We start from the raw sequence: 23,721 nt of genomic DNA, 5'->3' as shown, positions 1-23,721 counted from the left end.
AACCCTAACTATGCCGGAGATAAGCTACAGGCCGCAAAAGAGGGAGGACTGAGCATTCCATACCTTCAGAAATACTACTGGGCAGCTCAGATTAGAACATTCGTGGAGTGGTCTCGTCCTGAATGCGAAAATCACTGGATTTTCATGGACAAGGCTGTGGTGGGTAGTTCACAGTAGTAGATCCCTTTCCTCCCAAAGAAAGTGCGTCACAGGAGCCTTTACCTCTCACTAGCCACACAGGCTGCCCTTGCGGCGTGGGATAAGGCATCTGAAAGAAGAGCCCTAACAACTTTCGCATTACCTCTAACAACCATCATTGACAACCCAGAGTTCTCCCCCTGAATGGACGTTGAGACCATTTTCCGCTGAACCCAGTAGGTCTACAGATCTATCAGGCACTTCTACAATGAGTCTGGCCCCCTAACATTTGAGGATTTTCGTCAACAACTGGGGCTTACTGAAATTGAACTGTACCGCTACCAGCAAATCAGACACTGGGTGATGTATCCAGATATTCGCTCACAGGCGCAGGGCCACTTGATAATATTCGAGAAAAGGCTGCTATCTAAATCTTCTGATACCTGCCTCATATCTAAACTATATAGCCTATTAAGACCTCCCCCTCGCTCCCATTAAGTCCCAGAGTCAAAGAAGTTGTGGGTTAGAACTTGGTTGCGCACTTACGCCACATGAATGGAACGACATCTACTATAGGGCCAGACACACAGGACGTAATGTTGCAGGTATAGAGACAGCCACCAAAATAGCCACCTATTGATGGTGTGAGGACACCATCTAGACTCTACAAAGGGAACCCAGCAAGAGATCCCTTATGTTGGCAGGGTTGTGGATCTTAGGGAAACCTAACGCACATACTCTGGGAGTGTCCAAAAATAGCCCTTTTCCTGGTAGAAGGTGCTCGATGATATAGATACATACCTTGACACGTAAATTTCTCACTTATATTCTCTTATCCTTGTCCAATGCCCACTTGTACCCTCTTAAATCACATAGAGGCCCTCAAATAGGCCTGGCTCTAGGAGGGGCCCTCCAAAACATTTTTGTACACAGGGGTTCAGCCTATCGCACCACCTGCTCAGGATGGCTACACCACATATGGTATGTCCTTGGTATGCAATCTATCTTTTATTAATTAAGAAGCTTTGTTCCCTGACCTCTGGAAAACATTCATTTTTAATAATGCTCTCATCCGAATTTAAAGGACTCACATGCCCAGAGTAATAACAACTCTTACCACTCACAGAGCCTTCACTGGCGGTATCCCAAGAGATAGCATAGGCACAGACCGGCTGATTGGGGGCTGGTAGGGGCATGGGGGTGGGGTAAGAGAGAGTACCGGTGTCAGGGGGGAGGGGTGTGTTGGGGATGTTTATTTTGATGATCCCACAAGCCTCCCTACAATTGTGGGGTGCTAGATTTGTATAAGATGTGCCTGTTCCTTTTCTAAATTCCAATTCAATAAAGAGATTATAATCCTAAAAAGTGATAGCACTGTGAAAGTGATGTATAGTGAATAGAGAGTACCCTTGTACTATATACAAGTATATGTACAATATGATGTTCCGCTATAAAATTTTAAAGGACACCGTTCACATAAGTTGGTGTTGATGTTTCATCCCTAAAGCACATTTAGTATAGGGTAATCATCAAGACAGAATAATATATACACAGGGGACAACTAAAAATAAAAAATCATGCACAAATATGGTGACCATCATATAGAGATGCTGCAACATGCACCTCCAGACAACAGATGGCATCAGATTTCGCGTGAAACATACAGACCAGGTCAGCCTTGGAGTGGAGCAATTTGTGTGATTTGCACGTTGTAATCCGATTACACTAACGGGTATAATCAGGGTATCATGTTACATCATACCAAGAGATTGGAGTATAGAGTCCCACAACCGGAGATGTATCAATCACTGCTTTATATATCAAGATATCCCACAGACAGGGTTGAATCCATCATTCTAATAAGGCTTGTATCTGGATCAAGGCTGTAAAACGAATGGATGTGTTTAATATGTTGCATCCAATAGGTTCTATGGATGTCTTTGAGAAGGGGTCAACATACCAAATTGGGTAAGGTTTGATGGTATAAGCCCATGTGGATCAATAGGTGACGAAACCCTAATGTTCTGAGAAATACCACCTGCATCTATTAAAGAAAAATAGAATGAAGGATTAGATTGTAAACTTGTACATAAAAGAAATAAATCTGTTCTAGTGTACTCACGCAGAATGTAGAGGGAATTTACAAATGCCAGCTCTGTGAATTCATCAAGTAAAATGAGTCCTCACAAAGGGATGCAGCAGAAGTGAGTGGCAAACAAGTATTGAAAATGTTGTCAAGGTTTGTCACTTGGCACCTAAACCAATCAATCCATCGGGGTTTTATAAACTGGGTTAATCACCCAAGGTCTCAAGGCACTGGGGAGCGGGGAGGGGGTTGCAGCTGTGGTTCAGTCGAAGAGCCAGGTCTTGAGGCACTTCCTGAAGATGTGCAGGGTAGGAGAGCGAAATTCTTATCAAAACAGGTCTGACTATAACAATGTCTAGGTGACTGCCAGTAGGTTTTGTGTGTGTGTGTGTGTGTGTGTGTGTGTGTGTGTGTGTGTGTGTATATATGTATATATATATATATATATATATATATATATATATATATATATATATATATATATATAGCTGGTGGGAGGAGCAGGTGCTCGCAATGCAGGATGCCAAGCAAATGATCGAAAATGTGGGATTATGTACCCGCTATACAGATGACTTGTTTGTCAATTTACGAGGAGATAAGGTATCTGCAGAGACTTTTTTTTATCAAGGGACTCAATCAAATGACTTAAATTTACATTTCACATACCGTTTAAGTGATGAAGAGGTAAGCACATAGCACTTTATATGGATTGAACTCTGGTACCGAAGCTTCCTGAGGCAGTGAAAAGAAAAAGAAAAATTGGAATTCATGTTTACAGATATATATACATGAGGCACAGGGGATTTACATATGTTTTTTATTCTTGTAAATAGGGCTTTTAATACGGATTTGATCAATTAACAAGTGTATTTTACAGTAATAATCGCTTTTAATTTTCTAGTCATACAATTTATTTAATGGGACGTTTACCTTGTTATATGAAATGGTTATAAATGTATTTTACATTCATTTGAGAAACGGACACATATAACACGAGGTTGAATTTGATGCAAAGTGTTTTTACTATGTTTACTATGAAGTTTGCACAGGTGATTTCATTTTACCACTCGCTTTCACTTTAAAAGGTGTACCTAACCAAGCAAACGCTGTCATGTGATCAAGGCTCCGCTGAGCCGAAACGTCGGTGACTCTTTCTGCTTAATAAAATCTTTGATTGCACCTCGAGGTCCGTGTCCGGAGTCTGCTTGCTGTGTGGTACGAAGGAACGCGCAAGTTTGGTGACAAACGGTGAACAGGATATATATATATATATATATATATATATATATATATATATATATATATATATATATATATATATATATATATATATATATAGCTGGTGGGAGGAGCAGGTGCTCGCAATGCAGGATGCCAAGCAAATGATCGAAAATGTGGGATTATGTACCCGCTATACAGATGACTTGTTTGTCAATTTACGAGGAGATAAGGTATCTGCAGAGACTTTTTTTATCAAGGGACTCAATCAAATGACTTAAATTTACATTTCACATACCGTTTAAGTGATGAAGAGGTACAGTTTTTCGACCTCACAGTGTACATTAACAATGGTGAGGTTAATCCAAAACGTATCGGAAAGAAACTGCGGGCAATACAATACTCCACGCTGCTGTTTCACCCTACCAAGTCAATGTACAGCATCCATAACGCTGAGAATCTGAGTATGAGGAGGAAGGCCAGTTTTCCAGACAAACTACATCAGGCACACAAAGCTGGGCCTACAATTGACTTTTGCCTATGCCTCTAACAAAAGGGCGTCTGAAGATGGAGCTGAACCCAGATTTCGATTTATTACAGGTTATAGCAGACAACATCGTAATATCAGAGCCATAATGCAGAGGCATAGGCAAGTGTTAAAAGGTGATCCCATTTTGAAACCGAAATTAGGGAAGGGGCCTCTAATCACTTTTCGCAGAGCCAGATTATTGCGACAGGTAGTGGTAATAAATAATCCAGGGACTCTGCAACAGGCAACTTGGCTGAGTGAGAGCTAGGGATTTAGAAGATGCCAAAAAGGTAAGGCTTGCAAATTTGGAGAAAACACAACAGATTTCCCGGTGCCCTTCACAGACAGGACGTGTAAGATTATGAAACCACTGAATTGAAAAAGCCAATTTGTTTTTTATGCCCTCAGTAGTAGCAGCCAGGAAATGTATATAGGTAGCACTATTTTACCAGTTCATCACTACATTTTACAGCACATCAGAGCCATTAACAACAGGGATCACTTATATCCAATGGCCAGGAACTTTGAGCAATGCCCTAACAACAAGGTAGAAGGCATGGTATATTTTGTGCTGGACAAGGGTACCACAAAGATTGAGAGGGGACAATAGAGAGAGGTGCTTGAGGCAGCTGTAGTCACGGTACATCCTACGCTTCAACAGCAAGATCCCCATTGGCCATGATACCGAGGAAGATAATCATGTCTATCTATGTATAGGTCAGGGGAGTAAATGGCTGCTGAAGTGAATTGAAATGGTGATAAGGAACCATATATGGTTCACTGCAAAATTAATAGAAAGTAGAAATTGAGTATATGTTCAGATATTCTCATTCACGTATTTTTAAATTTTTACTGCACGTTTTTTATTTTATTTTTCCACCTTTATTTCCAAATGTTAATGAAATGACCTAACTTTGCTGAAATGGTGGAATGGCACTGGGCACTGGCCCGGTATAAAGAGCCTGTTAGTGCGGGAGACAGTGATCGGCATTAGCCATGGAGATCACATCATACCGTCTGATCCAAATAAGGAGCATAGAGTAATTGCAGCATTTTAGTAACCGCTCTTTGTTATGAGGTAGATGTCATTTCACTATGAAGAATGGAGAATTCACGCGTCACTTTAGTTTAGAGGGTTTGATATGTGTGAGGCTCTGGGAGCATACTGTGGTTGTGGGGCATTGGCCCAGGATTAGCAATATCAATAAGGATTGAGAAATGTTGAATGGCTTCTATGTCGCCATATGTACATCATTATAATGTGAAATTATTGTATTGACTCTAATTAATATAGAGAGAATTTAACTACAGCACTTTAATAGTAATGCTCCTTTTGCACATGGCACAAGTCACTTATTCCTATAATAGGGAGAATCCATAGGTCACTCTGATACAGAGTGTCTTATTTCAGTTGTGGTTTAGGGAGCTTAGAGTGACGTTGGCCACTGGCCCATGAACAGTATTGTCAATGACTGAGGGTTTTTTAAATGTCCTTATTTATATTTTTAATGTATTTGAAATAACTACCACCATAGATAAAATGTTGGAGTGTTACATGCTTATTTTATTGCATTTTATGTAGAGAACTGCAATTTTAGTACTTTACAACAATGCTCCATTTGCATATGGCTGAGGTCAATTCACCCTATATGCACTGGCACTTTAACGTTATTGAAACTTTATTTGTCTATAAAAAGACAAGAAAATGGCTACAACCCCAGGTGTGACAAAGACCGCTTGGCGGTTGAACTGCTTTAGCAGGTTGTGTGTGGTCGCAATAAATAACTTCTGAAAGCGATGCTTGAGTGTCCTGGAGTCTGTTTTTTGGGAAGTACGCCATTGTAGCGATATATATATATATATATATATATATATATATATATATATATATATTTATATATATATATATATATATATATATATATATATATATATATCATACTCTCCAGGCTCCATTTGCATCAATACCTCTGCAATCTCAGACGGGTGCTGAGTCCCATGAGGGTGCACTCTTTTGAACAATCCAACGCCCTTTATGAAAAGACCATCACTCACAGGGGAGAGAAAAACCCAATATTTATTCGTTATGTAGTACACTCAGATATTTCGGCAATGCACATTTTTCAATGTCGGCATCCGCCGTACTGCTACCTTCTTTTATGTTCAATTCTGTTACATCACAATCATCCAAATAAATAGAGGACTTCCTTATTTCATGTAAGAGACCATTCATGAGCGCCATCTTGAAATGTATCTTTTTACATTTAAAAGCATGTACATAAGTTATAGTGCTACAATGCTACATGATACTAATTGCCCACACGGGCTACATACTACCAATTCATTATTATATGCCCATTACTCACATTCCTTTGTTGTTTCTGATGGTATTTTCCGGTTTGTTCAATTAACCAACTTAGTTAATTAAAAATTCAGATACTCATACACACAATACAGACCCAGAGACGCAGTCACACATTCACTCACAGAACCACACAGGCACTCACACACCAACTCACACACTTACATACCCATGTACACACATACATCTAATCACATACCCACACAGCCACTTACTCACCTACTGACATACCCACCATACACTCACACATACACTAACATACTTACACAACAACTCAGACATCTACTCACACAATCATACAGCCACGCACACACCCACTGAGGGACTCTGAACCCCAGAAACAAATCCCAACCAACTCAGACACCCATTCGGCCACTCACACACCCTGTCAGAGACTCAGAAAAGCACTAACGCACCCATTCACACACCGACCACACAGGCACATCCCCAGTTACACACCCACAAAACTACTTAAACACCCACTCCCACGTGCCCACTCGCACAACTATTCACAGACCTACAAAACTATACACACCCACTCACACAGCCACTCACACATCCACTCACACAGCCACTCACACATCCACTCACACACCCATACAACCACTACTGACACACCATATAGCCACTCACACACCCACTCATAGAACCACAAAACCACTAATGCATGTGCCGTCTTCCCTACAAAATGTGCTAGGCCACCGGGGATAAGGGCCTCACAATAACTTCCCTGTACCATATGGCTTTATTAGTGATATATATATATATATATATATATATATATATATAGCAAAGAAAAAAGCGCTGTAGCCCAATTCCTGGAGACAACCAAGAGATTATTTGATGCTAGAAATGGCAGCATGCTCAAAATACTGACACGTTTTAGCTTTCATGTTTCAGCCTTGTGCACAGGTTAACAGGTATATCCACGTGTTTTCAATCCAAACTGACACGTGACTAGACAAAAAAAGTCATGTGGAGCCTCAGCACAGATATCATGGTGGGATCTGATTGGCTGCTAACATTTCAACCAGGAAATATTGGCAGCCATCTTGGCAACAATATACACGATAGCACCCCATTGAAATGCAATGTAGGGAATGCAGATTTTGAGGGTCACAAAAAGTAGAACGTCTAAAGGGTGACAACAGATTTCAGTTACAAAATAATTGATTTGTTGATGGGACCACACTAATTCTAGGAATTGTGATGTGTTCTAAGGTGATTTTACCCTGTGAAAAAGCCATCTGCTGAGATTTAATGAATCATATTAGAAAAAAAACGTGTTCTCATGATTTTCCTATAGAGGTTATCGTAGGCGCTACAGAAGCGAAAATAAGAGCATATTTTCTATAAATTCACACTATCGTACTCCGCCATATGAATCTGACATTCTCTGTTAATCATGTACTACCAACAGGAGCAGCCTGCCAGGTGAGTTCCTTGTGTTCTACTTCAGCCTCCCAGAATGTTCTAAAGAACAACTAGAGCCATAACAGGCTAACTTGTGACAAAAGTATGGCACATACAAAGCCATATTGAATTGCTCAAACTGGTAAAACTAAAAACATTAGGGGAACCTGCAACCAGCATTCTTGCCTTCGTAAACATGCTGATTCATAGAATTGGCCAGTTTGAGCATGCAAAAAATACTTTTTAGATGGAGCAGACCCTAATTTGCAATGAATCACAAGATGGGTTTCCAATTCGGTATTTGGAAAAGGGTTTGTTTAGGGCATCCCTTCTAAATAGCAAAATCTAACGGTATGTATGATGGTTTTGTGACCGTGAATGCGGTTGCAAACCATTTGCATGTTAGCACCTACCTTCAAGTAGGTGGTAACACATTTGCAAAAGGCAAGGGGTCCCCAAGGGGGCCCTTCCCCTCTGTGAATGATTGTAAATGCATTTTTAAGAGTAGGCAGTGGTCCTACAAAACACTGCCTACTCTTAAAAAATTAAACTGCAAAGTTTCATCTTTTTTATTTTTTGATAGCATCCCGTTTTCCTTAAAGGAAAACAGACTGCATTTAAACAGAAAAAAGACTGATTTATTTAAAAGCAATCACAGACATGGTGGCCTGCTTACCTCAGCAGGCCACCATCCGTGTGGTGGCTGCAATTCCTAATGGCTCGCAAATTACCACATTAATATGCATGAGTTAGGTCTATTTACTACCCATTTAAAATTGCTAGTGAAACTGAAAACTGTTTCATACATTAGGATTAGTGATTAGCTAATGGTGATTCATAGAAAATCACAATTAGGTAATCGCTACTTGTGATAATGATACACATGGACCTCAATTTAGAAGGGAACCAAATGAGGGGGTTAGGTATGTCATAGAAATTATGGTTATTTATGGTTAGTGATGTAGAAAACAGTTTGGGACCCGTTTTAAACGAGTACTCCAATATCTTCCTCTTCTAGTTCATTAAACAATCTGACATGCAAACTGGAGCATACACTTTCAACACCAGTAGTAGATTGTCAAGTAACTCCCTGGTGAGCAGCATCTTTACTAGAGTGTTCTAATGTACCAGTAGAGTACTAACATTCTGAATTTATCTCAAAAGAGTGACACATGTGAACGCTTAGTGGAATCGAAGTGGAAACCTGAAAGCAAATTCTACTGAGCATACTGCATTAAATGAGGACATTAGGATGCTTCATAACAAATTAGTCTCCTAAGATGGTCACCAGAGAAAAAAAAGCCACACCTAGCACAAATATCTCACAAATGCAGCCCAAATATACCCCAGTGACAGAAGTGTGCAAAAGACCTTTTTATTTTTTTTGTAGTTTGATATAGCTCTTATTTGATCTGTAGGTATTGGAGTGCTTTACATAAGCAACAGTAAGGCTACACAAGGACATATTACTTTTAGTTTTATGCATGGCGAAATTTAGAGGTTTGCCTGGAAACACAGGATGTTGAGCTGACATCAAAAATTACAACCTGGTACCTCAGCAGTCAGCAGCTCTAGCCATAATGCCACATCCTCTCTTAAGTGTAATTTATAATCAAGTGATCAACTGAATAACAAAAAACAAAGAGAGCAAATTAATTATTTGAAAGTGCTCTGTTGCTATTTGAGTAACTAGGAAAATATATGCTCGTTTTAGTTTTCTAGAGAATTATCCAAATTGTTCACGAGAATAAGACCCTCTTATGTAGGAGTATGGTAACAACCAAAAATCCAGGTAAATAGTTGTGTTCTAATTGCTGGGCACTAATGTTATAATACCACAGGCATTTAAGCGACTCTTAATAATAGTGTGCAAGCAGGACTAGACGCATAGTAAGTGCAAATGAAACTCGAGTGAGCATAAACCGTGCAAATGTAGTGCACGTGAGCAAAATCCTTAAATCTGGGACTGTGTCACAACTAAATTCAATTCAGTGTTCTAGCAATACATCAGTACCTGCTAGAACAATCATGCAGCTCAAGTGGGCGTAAATTAGGAATGGATTCCCTATGGTCTACTCAAAATGGATAGTTGTGTTGTACATATATTAAGTAATAATGCATAATCAAAAATACAACTTATCAATCAAGCAGGTCCAAAATGACCAAAATGTATAGCCAGCTTGAAAAGGCACAGAGCCAATATTAGTGTATAGTACCATCGTTACGGGTCAATGCCATCCAAATATGCCATGTACCACATAAATTAAATCGTTACCCTTAGGGGCCTGCCCACACAAACACCAAGATCCAGCACCATATTCTTGAGGTTACAACTATCAATCCAATCCGTATACAGCCTGCAAGAGACACAGAGAGAAAAAATGGATTCTAGTGAAATTGTGGTGCAGTAAAAAAAGCAAAACAGCAACAGTGCTATGTAAAAATTCTAGAAACAATTAAAAACGATTCTGCAAAGAGGATCTTTATCTCTCTGTACCCGATCCCTCGGGGCCTTTTCTAATCATATGTAGATGGGACCACGCAGCTTCAAGGACCACCTCCCCCCTCGGACCAAAGTCAGATCTGGCAGCTAACTAATAAATCTCATCATGCAGGACAAGGGAACCAGGGAGGGCGGGGCTTAAGGAGGCGGTGAGACCTTTAGTACATTATTTCACAAGTTCTGAAAATGTGCTTCTGAGGGGTGTATTTATCAAGGTTAGAGGCGTGGCTTTGGGCAGATCACTGTGTGTGAACCACTGTAGCCCCCCACCCCCCACCCGAAACAACAAAAAGAGGGTTTAAAGGCAGCAGCTTACATTCTGGGGAGGTTGTCTGCTCAGCCTTGCACACAATGTAAGTTGGAAACGCTCACTGTAGGTGTTTCCAGCTAACATCTGCCACTGTGTGATTTCAGCTCTTCACAGGTGACGCTGTGAAAGGAGCCAACGTCGTGTGACACACGGTTGCCCCATGTGAGTTGGCAGGTCTGCATAGTGTTGATTATGGAGAGGGGGGCTTTGGTCATACTGCCCGAGCCTTTAAAAGGCCCTTAGAACCCCATTCTCAAGGGCGCTACTTAAAATTAAAAGGACAGGAGCCTCACGGCACCCTTCCCGGGGCCTTTATTGGCCGGGGAACCCATTCCCCAGGGCTGCCTAACTTTCTGTGCTTCTGGGAGCCCACCACCAGAACACAGCAGTTTCGCTGCCACACCCGCATTGGTAGAGAAACTTGTTTTTGCTCCCGTCTGATGGGAGCATATTCAAAACATACCAACAAATGGGAACAAACACAACATCTGCTCCCAGTGGGCAGGACCTTTAAAAATTAAACTGCCAGCTGGCGAGCTGACTTTGGATCGGTTTCCTTAAACCACACTGATGCGGGTAGGGAAACAGAACAAGAAATTGCTCCCACCCAGAGGGAGCAGCAAACTAGCTGCTCCCTCCGAGTGGGAGCAATGCCAATTCCAACACTATGCAGGGAGCCAGCAGGGGCTGCCGGGGCTCTAAGGCTTTCCAAACATTCCCCAATGTTTATGTTTGTGTGTGCCCTGGGTGGGCACCAGGGCCCCCACCTATTTTAAAGGTATAACCCTGAGGATGGTGTACCTGGGGTCATTACAGGCTGTTGAGTTGAGAGTTTTTACAAAAATGGTGTTCCTGCTATTTTCCAGGCGGATGAACAGCTCACCTTACCAAAGGTACCAAAGTACTTTTCCTGACTATTTTGATACCGTGTGCTTGATGCAGAGGAGTATGAGGATATCTCCACCAAACAAAGAAGCACTTACTTCATATAATTAAGTGGGAGTACCCTTTTTGGTGGAGATTCAAGCCTTTGCCTGTTGTCTCGTCGTCTTCTCTAGAAGAGAATGAATTTTGTCACTGATTTCTGTATGAAGACGCTGAAGAATAATCACACTGCCATAATTACACATATACAAGTTCAGTGGAAACAGTACCTTGTGGTTACATTACGCATGTGTACTGTAGAATATTACTAGACGCTCAACCAGCAAGGTAGCACTTACTATTAACCAGTAGAAAGTACTCCAATTGGGTAGATATTTTGTGCAAAACGGTGTACTCTTTTTGGATAAATCAGTGCAAAGGGTAACACTTACAAATATAAATTCAGCAGGTGCTCTATTTGAAGAACCACTTCTGTAAAGGACAAATCCTAACTTGTTGCACTTGGCTAAGGCAAAGCAAGTGTGTTTTTTTTACGATTTCACCTTAAAAAACGATCTGAAATCCTAGATGGAGGTGAATATATCATTGATTTATAGGGGCACAATCTCTTCGTAGTAACTGTCCAAGACGGGTGGGTTCTGTCTTGTCATCTCCTGGTCTGAGACCAGAGTCAATTGTTCTCCCTTTTAATTACTGCTAAGTATGCAAATGTGAAAAATCACCTACAACCTCCGCTCACATTAGTAGTATTCAACGGAGTTCTCACCATTCAGTTAGCTCAACTTATCAAAGTGACCAAATTGCATTTCCTACTGATTTTGTTAGCACTTCTTGATGCAGAAGCATGTGAGGACATCTCAAATAAAGAAGCACTTACTTTATATAATTAAGAGGAAGTGCTCCTGTTTGGTGAAGCTACGACGCTTTATATGTAGTCTCATCATCTTCTCTATACAAGAATTCATGTTGTCACTCATGTCTATATGTAGACGCTCAAGGAACAATCTAAAAATCACACAAACACTGGGTCAATTGAAACATTACCTCATAGTCCTTTACGCCGCTGTAATGTAGAGTTTGCACTAGACCAGACAAAACCAAAGGTTAAAGTAACGTTATTGCGAAATGTGATAAAAAGATTTGTTTTTGTTTAAATAAAACCATAGAGATACACTGAAAAATCAAAGGTTAAAGTAATATGATAGTTAGGTGAATATGTCGGTGATGGCATTAATATTGTGAACTAAAATAAACACAGAAATGCACCAGTTATTGTTACCAGAGCTAATTATAACTTGTACTCCCATCGTGCACTGCTATTGACCTCACATAATACATCACTCATAACGTGTTCTAAGCCATCATTTATGACATCTCAAATGGCATCGTGGATGACATCACTAATGACATCATCCAATCTTCTTATGTACACATTACTCTAAAAACTAGTACGGCATTAGAGGTCCATGGATAAGCACAAAATAGTTTGTAATAATCTGTAGCCTCATTAATGCCATCAGAGTCACAACTCCCATAGGTGTGGCAAGCATGTATATTGTGCAACATTGACCTTATACTATACACTACCCTTGCTCTTTAACAACTATGTGACTCCTCTGGTTTATCTTTAGGAGTCATTAGGGGCTAAAGGGATGGCTTACGCTGATGATACCCAGCTTCTGTTTTCCATGGAGGATGACTCGGTGACGGTGGCCCAACACTGTCTGTCTACGTTTTTTCAGTGGCTGTTGAATGCTCAGCTGAAATGCTATGAAGGAAAATCTGTGCTTCTTTATGGCTCGTTCACAACGGCTTTCAAAGAAAGGCTCTGGCCTCTTGGTTTTCCCCGACCAACTGCTGACAAAGGCGCCGCTAAAAACCTTGGCGTCTGTTTCGATGAAAAGCTGTACTTTTCCACACAAGTGAAGAGGCTGGCCGGTACCTGCTTCGGCACTCTAAGAATCTTGAGGAAGTTTTTACCTCTACTACCAGGAAGTGCCAGAGAGACTGTGGTCCGTGCCCTTATTTTGTCCAGATTGGACTTTGCCAATGCCCTTTTAGTCAGCAGTCTGGGCTTTCTTATTAAAAAACTGCAAGTCGTCCAAAACTCGGCGGCCAGACTACTTTTGGGCTTGGCACCAAGGCATAGTGTTCGCACCCACATGCATTACTTGCATTGGCTCCCAGTTGAATCTCGTCTGAAATTCAAAATGCTAACTATCGCACATCGTGCCCTTCATGGGCTAGGCCCTATTTACCTACAGAATAGGTTTTCCTTTTGTACACCAGGAAGACAGCTGCGTTTGTCTGCTCAGCTGTTGATACAGACCCCCAGGTTTAAGCGCCAAAGACTTGGTGGGAATTCCTTTGTGCGCAAAGCCAGTTTGGCTTGGAACACGCTGCCCTTGGCTCTTCGGGCACCCACGACTCACTGTTGTATAAGAAAAAGTTAAAAACGCTGCTATTCTAGTCTCTGATTTGTGTGCATCTGTTCCTCTCTGTAGCTAGCACTGGGACACTTTTGAGTAGTTGTGCGCTGAACAAATTAAATATAACATAACTTCACAGTTAGCCTAGTTCATATTTACGATCAACGACAGATATATGGGAAACCCTTATTGCACAGGGTGTTCAATATGTATACAACTGGACTGAGAAAGCCAAGTTCATACTATAGACCGCTTTTATCTGAATCAAACCACTGAGCCTACATTGCAATACGAGCAAATAAGTGGATACTGTAAACAGTGAAGAGAGTTTACTCTATACCACACTGTTTGTAGACGATGAAACTCTCATGAGAAATACACCACAGTAGTAAAAAGTATTTACTAAGAACAGTGTACACTCTATGAAACACTTATCAACAAGAATTTGAAATTCAATAAGTCTCGCATTTTCGATAGTTTGAGCTATTGGCATTGTAAATGACAATACCTTTTATTTATGTTTTGGGTTTTAAAACAGAAATAAAAGGCATTGTCACTTACAATGCCAATAGCTTAAACTCTTGTAAATGCGAGATGTGTTGCATTGCAAAGGCTGGTTTCTAAAAGCACCCCATGCTGTACTTTCACTTTAATGGCAGCCACGCCCCTCTTTTTAGATGCGGCCAGTCTAAAGAAAGGTGTGCGGGTGACCTTTACATGACAGCATAGAACACAAACATGAAGATGTAGAATTAGTCATTAGATATAGAACACTCATGAGGGAACATTATACACACTGAAGGTTACAGTCTACAGCCAGGTCGACACAGAATCAGTAAGGAGTCACAGCACATACAAGGAAACAGAAGACACACAGGAAGACACAGAATCCGTAAGCAATAAGAGAACACAGGAAAAATAACGCGGCTTGGAGGACACAACCTTCACAGAGAGTGATGCAGAATCAGTAAGCAGTCACAGTACACGTGAGGAAAAAGAACACAATTCAATTTCATCTTCATTTGGGTATAAAGATATCCATAAAAGTCTGTTAAAACAAAATAAAACCACATACAATGTGAAATAAAACATATAAACAGTTTAAGAACATTCAATTCATAAAAATATATTTTTAGCATCCAAGAAATGACAGCCATAACGTCACAGCCATGCAGGGAGCAGAACTGTTTAAGTATAAATCCAGATGTATACGTGTACATCGAAAGGTGAGCACGGGCAGTGGTATTCAAGAAAGCACCTATGTAAAAATAGACTCAGCATTTTGAGTTGAAGAAACATACAAGATGCTACCATAAAGCCAGTGATGTTATGTTGTCAGATTCACAGACAGCCACCTCTTTACTCCCCTCTGTACTTATAACAGGGGGAGCCCTGGTCTTGAAACTCCAAAAAGCTGTCATTTTGGCAAACATAGCACCACGTTAATATGAGTTTTATTTGTAAGCATGAAAAGCGAATGTTTGTCACGTACAGTGGTAAATACTGTTTTCATATCAATATAAACGCAAGTGAACGGTTACTGTAAGCTCGCAGTACTCCCTGGTACGAAATTCCAGTAGACCAGTCGCAGATGGTTTCCACTGTGTCCAGTTGTGGTATGTGGATCTTTTGATAGTGCCCTATGTATGTTTAGTAATGAGTGGGAACAGAACTATTAAAATAACACACATAAAATTTTAAACCACAGGACACCATTGGGCACCAGTTACTGGTTCTAATATTTAACAGGAATTTACTCCACAGCAGGTCCGCAGCATATCCAAGACTACATGCTGATAACTAGACAGAGTACAAACCCATCTCTAACTAGTCAGAAGAAACAGCCACTGAGGAGCGCGTACTATGGGGAGATGAAGAGAGATGCCAAAGACCACACAGTGCCGTCAAGCGAGCAGCAGGATTAGAACCCAGGACTATTATTGCAGTAACGCTCAGCTTGGCCAAGCTTACCATGGGGAGATGAATAGAGCTGCCCAAGATCACATGGTCTGATAGCAGCTATACCTGGCTGGGTATAGCTGACCCCCCGGGCACCGATATGTGCTGAATCAGCTCTAAGTTTATAGTTGTTCAGATATTAAGTTCATAAAGATCCTTATTTCCAAATAAAACGGTTACTTCATTGTTCATTTGTATTTCATTTAATCGTCATGAAATTATTTTCCAAAAAATCATTTTCCATTATTTCACATGAAAATCCAATGCATTTCGGCAGTATTATTCTGCCTTCATCAGGGAAATAGAATATCTACAAATTAAAGAAACACATTTTTAATCTATATACATGTCTGGTATGTTGCATCTTTTTCATCTTAACTTGCCAACATTTTTTAATGACTAAATCGGCGAGCATTCTGTATTAATTAATAGGGGCTTTCAATTCTCCTTAGCGCTATGAGAATGTGTCAAACTAGTTTTCACTTCGTTTATAAAACGATTGGGTTCGTTACACTCGGTTACTGGCTGTTGTTTACTGCCGTTACTGAAACGCTTGTAAAAAGGATATTGTCAAGTCTCGCTTTACGCGCTGGCGGTGTCGGTCTAACCATAGCTCAACCACATCGTGCTTAGGCTCACTGTGACTAGACTAAGTCTAATTACTGGAATAATTGCTGTTGTACGCGCTTGAACAGCCTAAGTTGGTTTTCGGCTTACCTCGGCGTTTCTGCTCCTCGCGCCATTCCTCTTCGGACTGATTCTGATACTTCCGGTATTACGCCCCTGGCGCCTGCGCTCTATTTAGCTCTCGCTAGACGGGGAGAGAGCCCCGGAGGCACGAAAACAACTCATATCTTCTAGTTGAAATAGCGGTGCTCTACCCTACACTTTAGCAAGATCACATGGTGTCAAGTGAACAAAGCAGGATTATTGATTACCAGTAGACGCTCTAGCTATTGGACCAGGCGCGATGTTAAAATACATAACTATATAAGTCACAGCACCATGTGGTTCTAAATTGTAACTTGCGTGGAAATGTTGCAGCCAAAACACACTGTTGACTAATAGCAGTCGGCAGCTGTAGTAGAACCAGACATCGTGCCATGCACATCCGTGCATAAACAAATAAGAGGGCGGCTGCTATTGTTAACAAAGTATAGATGCGCCTTGCCACACACTAGCTTTAAATTAAATAAACAAGCAGTCCCAAATAACAAATAACACTTACTCCTGTAAGGGTACTATAATTGGCTGGTGCCCCTTGTGAAAAACCTGAAATGATGTATCAGAGCCCTAATGAATAGAAGTAAGGAAACAAAATAACACTTACTACTGTAGGGGTACTGTAATTGGTTAGTGCTCCTTGTGATAAACCTGAAATGATGTATCGGAGCCCTAACGAATAGAAGTAAGGAAACAAACATCACACCACTAATTAACCAATTGCAAGAAGCATGCCAGAATGCCAGATTACACTCCTATAGCGCGATTACTGCAGGTCTTGCAGACAGCGCATGCACGCTGTTGCTCGGCCTAAAAAATATATTATTCGCTTAAAATAACCAAGGTCTGTAGGTGCTAAAGATCATAAAATCTGCAGCCTTCGAACTGTGGTAAAAACTTTACAGGTAGCACAATTTCTGAAACAAAAAAGTATATATACACAGGTTAATATGTTATGTATAATTTGTCGAGCTGAGACTATTCTGTCTAATAACTATAGGCTGCTTACAATACTTAGGGCCAGATGTAGGAGCCCTAATACCAGTCGGAAACAGCCGATTTCGGCCGTTTCCGACCGGTATTAGGGTTTTCAGATGTAGGGGGCTGAAAAATACAGAATTAGTATATTTACTGATTCGGTAAAATTACCGATTCGGTAAATGTACAGATTCTGTAATTACAAATGTAGGTGGCATAGTATACAGTGCCACAGGCCCTTAAGAGTCGGTATTTTACCACACAATCCTATTGTGTGGTAAAATACCGAATTCAGGTGTACATGCACATCTGTGCATGCACACCTGTACAATGTGACACACAGACATGCCCTTAGGGCAAGTATGTGTGCCACATTGCACACAAGCCTGTAGTTGGTGTGCTAGAGGGTGTCAACGTGACATCCCTGCACCCTTACAGGATTCATTATTTACCGATTCTGTAAATACAGAATCGGTATTTCCCATTGATTCCTATGGGCTCCAAAGCCCATAGGAATCAATGGGAAATACCGATTCTGTATTTACAGAATTGGTAAATACCGAATTTTACAGATTTGGTAATTCAGATTTTAAAATTACCTAAATCTGCCCCTTTCCCATTTACAGACTCTTAAATACCGAATCGGTAAAATTCGGTATTTAAGAGTCTGTAAATGGGAATTACCTACATCTAGCCCCTAGTATCTACTGTGTAGAATCTTTGCCCTGTTGGAAACTTTTCTTGCAGACTCAAAAAATGTGTGTATAACAAACTGGACACATGTGCTCAATTGTCAGCTGGACACCGAGTTACTCTACAAACTTGTACACAACTTTGTTGCATTAGAATCACATGCAATTTGTACACACTAAAACTCATTAGCTGGATGCAGGGTCTACAGAATTAGGTAGAAAGTAAGATGGTAGTTACCCTGCACTATGTAAACCATAAAACATACTAACACACTCTTTGGATGATGTCATCAATGATTTTATTTGAGATTTCATCAGTGATGTCCTAAATGATGTCTTTAGAACATGTGAGGTCATAAGCAGTGCATGGCAGTGGTGCAAATAACTATAACTAGTGAACTTCTGTGCTTTTTTAGTTCAAAATGTTTGTTACTGACATAGTCACCGAACTATAACATCAACTTAACCTTTGTTTTTTTAATGAAAATATATGTTTGTTTCTATGTGCGTTGTGTATAGATATATTATTTATAGATATATAAATGTATGCAGTTAATACATACATGTGTATGTCTTCCAGGGAAGGTGTGGGCATGCTTACGTAGTTCATGAAGGTTCTACGTGTAAACTACAAGCCGCCAAGAGTGAAAATGGTGGAATAAAAATAGCAAGTGCGTAACACAAGAGCTAAGAGTCCGAGTGTGTGATTGTGCGGCGGTGGTTCCTGTGTGAAGCGCCGCAGCTCCTCCGAGTCCCTGGCACGGGTCTTTAGTAAACAGACGTGTACAGTTCCTAAGCGCTCGCTCGCTCCTTCAAGGAGCCGGCGGGACAGGCGCACGCAGGCAGCAGGGAGTGGAGAGGGCTGGCAGGGAGTCAGCAGGAAGCAGGCAGGCGGAGAGGTGGAGAGGCGGCTCCCGGCTCCTGACACACGTGTCTTCTTCTCCCTCACCTTAGAGTGCCAGAGCCCGGCTCCAGGAGGGCAGCATCCAGAGCGGAGCCCCGCAGCCAACCGGGACAGCATGCGGCCGAGCGACAGGTACAGCGCCATCCCGGCGGACGACAAGGGCATTCACATCATCAACATCAGGGCGATAGAAGACATCGGCTATGTACAACAGACCGGCGAGAGCGTGGTGAGAGGGGGCGCTGCGGCCGGGGACGAGAGGGGCGCTGCTGGGGGTTAGAGGGGCGCATCTGGGGTGAGAGGGGCGCTGCTGGGGGTGAGAGGGCGCTGCGAGGGGTGGGAGAGGCGCTGCTGGGGACGAGAGGGCGCTGCTGGGCCGAGAGAGGCGCTGCGAGGGGAAAGAGGCGCTGCGAGGGGTAATAATACGGGTGCTGCTGGGGAGGAAAGAGGCGATCATAAAGGTGAGAGGGCATAGGCGAGGGGTGAGAAAATGCAGCTGGGGTGAGAGAGGCGCTGCTTGGGTGAGAGGACACTCCTGGGGGTGAGAGGCTGCTGCGAGGGGAGCCGATGGGGCTGAGAGGGGCGCTGCTTAGGGTGTTGGGACTCGCGAGGCACCCCTAATGCTGGGGCTAGGAAGGGCGCTGCGAGGGTGATATAGGCCGTACTAGGGTTAAAGAGACGCTGCTGGGGTGAGATGCGTGCTGCTGGAGTCGAAAGTTGAGCTACCCGCGTGAGAGGGCGCTGCGAGGGGTGAGACACAACTCTAGGTGGTGTGAACGGTGCACAGCACGAGCGCGAGGGGGTCTGAAAGGGTAACAGATGCGCTGCATAGGCAGTGATAGGGCACTGAAGTAACCAAGCAGCACTTCGGGGGTGAAAAGGGTTCTAAAGGGTTCAGAGAGGGCCCTGCAGGGGGCAAAGGATGCCCTGCACGGGGTCATGGCTGGCGTGAGAATGACACTGAGAGTTTCACGAGCTGCCCTGCACAAGAGGGGGGCTTTGCAAACGAAAGAGGGGGAATTGCATAGGGTGATAGTAGGGGCCTTGCCAGAGCGAGGGGTGCCATGGCAGCGGTTGGCAACAAAAGGATGGAGTGGTGCAAACGAGCGCTCCTGAAGGGGTGCGGTCGGAAGACCCGCGCGCGCGCGGCTGGTGTAGGTGTTACTCGGGGAGTGATCGCAGGGGCAAGAGTCGCCACCGTGAGATCTGGAAAGGAGTGAGTGTGTGTGTGTGTGTGGTGCACTGGAAACGCGCTGGCAGGACATATAGCGCTGGAACACCCCCTCATGGAAAGTGCGTGCAAGGCGCGTGTCTTCAGAGAAATGTTTGCACTGGTGGCCGTTGTGCAGACGTTAGATCAGAGGGAGCGTGTCAGTGAGATTGTGCATAGAGAGGCTTCTTGCAGAAAGTTGCTGCAACAGAGTGTGCGGGGAGAGTGCGCGCATGGGGTCACCAGCTGGGAAGTCACTGCAGGGAGAGTGTGCGCAGAGTGAGTGCCTGCTTCGAGGTTGGCCCCTTTACCCAGGTCACGACAGGGGTCATCTGCTGGGAAGTCACCGCAAGGAAAGCTTGTGCGGGGAGAGTGCATGCATGAGGGTCACCAACTAGTAAGTCACTGCACGGACCGTGTGTGCATGGGGGTCACCAGCTGGGAAGCCACTGCAGGGAGAGTGTGCAGGGTGAGTGTGTGCATGGAGTCACCTCACTGCACGGACCGTGTGTGCATGGGGGTCACCAGCTGGGAAGCCACTGCAGGGAGAGTGTGCAGGGTGAGTGTGTGCATGGAGTCACCTCACTGCACGGACCGTGTGTGCATGGGGGTCACCAGCTGGGAAGCCACTGCAGGGAGAGAGTGTGCAGGGTGAGTGTATGCATGGAGTCACCTCACTGCACGGACCGTGTGTGCATGGGGGTCACCAGCTGGGAAGCCACTGCAGGGAGAGAGTGTGCGGGGTGAGTATATGCATGGAGTCACCTCACTGCACGGACCGTGTGTGCATGGGGGTCACCAGCTGGGAGGCCACTGCAGCGAGAGTGTGCGGGGTGAGTGTATGCATGGAGTCACCTCACTGCACGGACCGTGTGTGCATGGGGGTCACCAGCTGGGAAGCCACTGCAGGGAGAGTGTACAGGGTGAGTGTATGCATGGAGTCACCGGCTGGGAAGTCACTGCAGAGACAGTGTGTGCAGGGTGAGTGCGTGCATGAGAGTCACCAACTAGTAAGTCACTGCACGGACCGTGTGTGCATGGGGGTCACCAGCTGGGAAGCCACTGCAGGGAGAGAGTGTGCGGGGTGAGTATATGCATGGAGTCACCTCACTGCACGGACCGTGTGTGCATGGGGGTCACCAGCTGGGAGGCCACTGCAGCGAGTGTGCGGGGTGAGTGTATGCATGGAGTCACCTCACTGCACGGACCGTGTGTGCATGGGGGTCACCAGCTGGGAAGCCACTGCAGGGAGAGTGTGCAGGGTGAGTGTATGCATGGAGTCACCGGCTGGGAAGTCACTGCAGAGACAGTGTGTGCAGGGTGAGTGCGTGCATGAGAGTCACCAACTAGTAAGTCACTGCACGGACCGTGTATGCATGGAGTCACCGGCTGGGAAGTCACTGCAGAGAGAGTGTGTGCATGGGGAGCCGCAGTGCAGGTAGCCAGGGCAGTGTGTGCAGTGGGGCTGCAGTGTGGAAGTTACTGTCTGGAAGGACCAGGCACGCATGAAGAGTGTGCAGGGGGCGCGCAGGTTGAAGGTGTGTTTGGAGAGCGGGTGGCAGCGTGCGGGCAGTGAGTCAGTGTGTGAGGACAGTGCACAGACAGTGCTGATCAGCCTATAGGTACATGCAGTCACATGTGTCCCAGCAGCCATAGGGTATTCTGGGAGGGGATCCGTGACCCCAGCAACTTAAATGTTTTTAGTAGTGTCAGAATACTATAGTGGAGATATTTTTTTAAAGTATTTTTGGTTGTGAGGCCTACAATGTCATCTACTCGAAGGGTGTTCTGTGCGCACGCGCAGTGGGTGCTGCTGGCCTCATAGTGGCATCACAGGACCTCAGCAGATGTTTAGCTGTGGAGGAGGTAGACGGGCATGCTACGCTACGTCGACATAACACCATATGGCAGATTTACAAGCCCCTTGTGCCACTTTTGCGTCACTTTTAAAATGGGAAAAGTGACACAAAAGTGTCGCAAGGGACTTGTAAATTTGGCCCCATGTTTTTTTACGTGTGGTATACAAGGGTCCGGGTAGGATTGAGTGCCGTGACAGCAGGGGCAGTGACTTCCGCAGCTGTTTACTGCCACGCGCGAGGATTCTGCAGTATGGGTAATCCACACGTACAGGGGTGTAATCACCCTGATACTCACAGCAGGCGGCGCACCATGAATAGCACTTTAATTTGACAAGTTCCAAAGACTGCTCTGGGAACAAGAATAGAGAATTGTGCCTGCGTACGTGTGTGTGTGTGTGTGTGTGTGTGTGTGTGTGTGGGTGTGGGTGGGGGGGGGGGGGGGGGGGGGAGGATTGCCCTAGTGTAACACTACAATTTGAGATGAAATGTTCTCTCTTAGATTTTCTGTAATTGTCACCGATGCTGCGATAGGGGCCATAATCCGCGAAAATCTCAGCATATGGGTTTTCATATTAAAATTAAAATTGTTCTGCACCTTTCAATTTGTTCTGATATGAAAAGATTATTAACATGTACCAGCTTTGAGAATGGGAAGGAAAGCATTCTTAAATGGAACTCGCGAGAAATTAGCACGCCGAATTTCTGCGCCAGTTGTCCCTTGCGAGGAAATATTGTTTGTTTGTGGCGGAACGATGTGTTCAAGTTCTAAATTTGGGAAAAGCCTCATCTACGGAAAGGCCACATTCGGGATGTCCAAATAACTTGAATCTGCTAGTAAACACCTGGCACACTCCTAGATACAAGTAACTCTGTACGGCCTGTCCCACACGAAATACTCGTTGAACCCTAAATTTGCACCGGGTGGGAGGGGATAGTTGACTAGTCAAAATCGTTGCCCTATCTCGATTTTACGAAAGTGTGTAAATAGCTCCGGGAAATTCTCTCCTACATAAACATGCGTGCAGTGGGTGGTGACAGAAGTTGTGAAACGATATTACATCTAGTGATTAATTTGTTAAAACATCAAAGTGACAGTGCTTTCGTCAGGAAACCACGGCAGCTTGCACCACACAATACCCCTGCAATGCTGCCAATGATGGTAATACAACAGCTACGGACCACACACTACTACAAATGTGACAATTCGGGCTCTTTCTGTCCCCCAAAGCGATAATAATGGCTTGGGCAGCAGGCAATAGTCATTTTTTAATATGTTTTAAATTAAAAATGGACTGGTTTGGTCATCTCTAAATGTGTCCAGACAGTGCCACCTTGTGGCAGACTGTCACTAGTACTGGTGTTGATACTTTAGTGCAGGTGCCGAACATCGGAAACCACTTGCACAAATTAAGCTCTGCTTGCATCCCCCAGAGCGGCAGATCTATGTCCTTTAAGGCTGCACGAGATGTATACATGCATCCGATGATGACCTGATTTTAAAGAGCACTCTATTACCCCATAGG

General features: G+C 43.6%; 1 protein-coding gene across 2 annotated transcripts in view; it reads left to right on the top strand.

The window, feature by feature from the left end:
* The window catches only part of LOC147729263 (anoctamin-1-like), a 921,928-nt gene that overhangs the window by 411,231 nt on the left and 486,976 nt on the right, over nucleotides 1-23,721 (top strand). For both annotated transcript variants that reach the window (XM_086959573.1, XM_086959572.1), the window contains exon 2: nucleotides 19,180-19,358. In XM_086959573.1, the coding sequence (XP_086815699.1) occupies nucleotides 19,180-19,358 (179 nt within the window). The remainder of the gene's footprint in view (nucleotides 1-19,179; nucleotides 19,359-23,721) is intronic.

The sequence above is a fragment of the Lissotriton vulgaris genome, chromosome 2_2, assembly GCF_964263255.1.
Source record: "Lissotriton vulgaris chromosome 2_2, aLisVul1.2, whole genome shotgun sequence".
NCBI classification, from domain to species: Eukaryota; Metazoa; Chordata; class Amphibia; order Caudata; family Salamandridae; genus Lissotriton; species Lissotriton vulgaris.
This window is presented reverse-complemented; position numbering and strand designations above follow the sequence as displayed.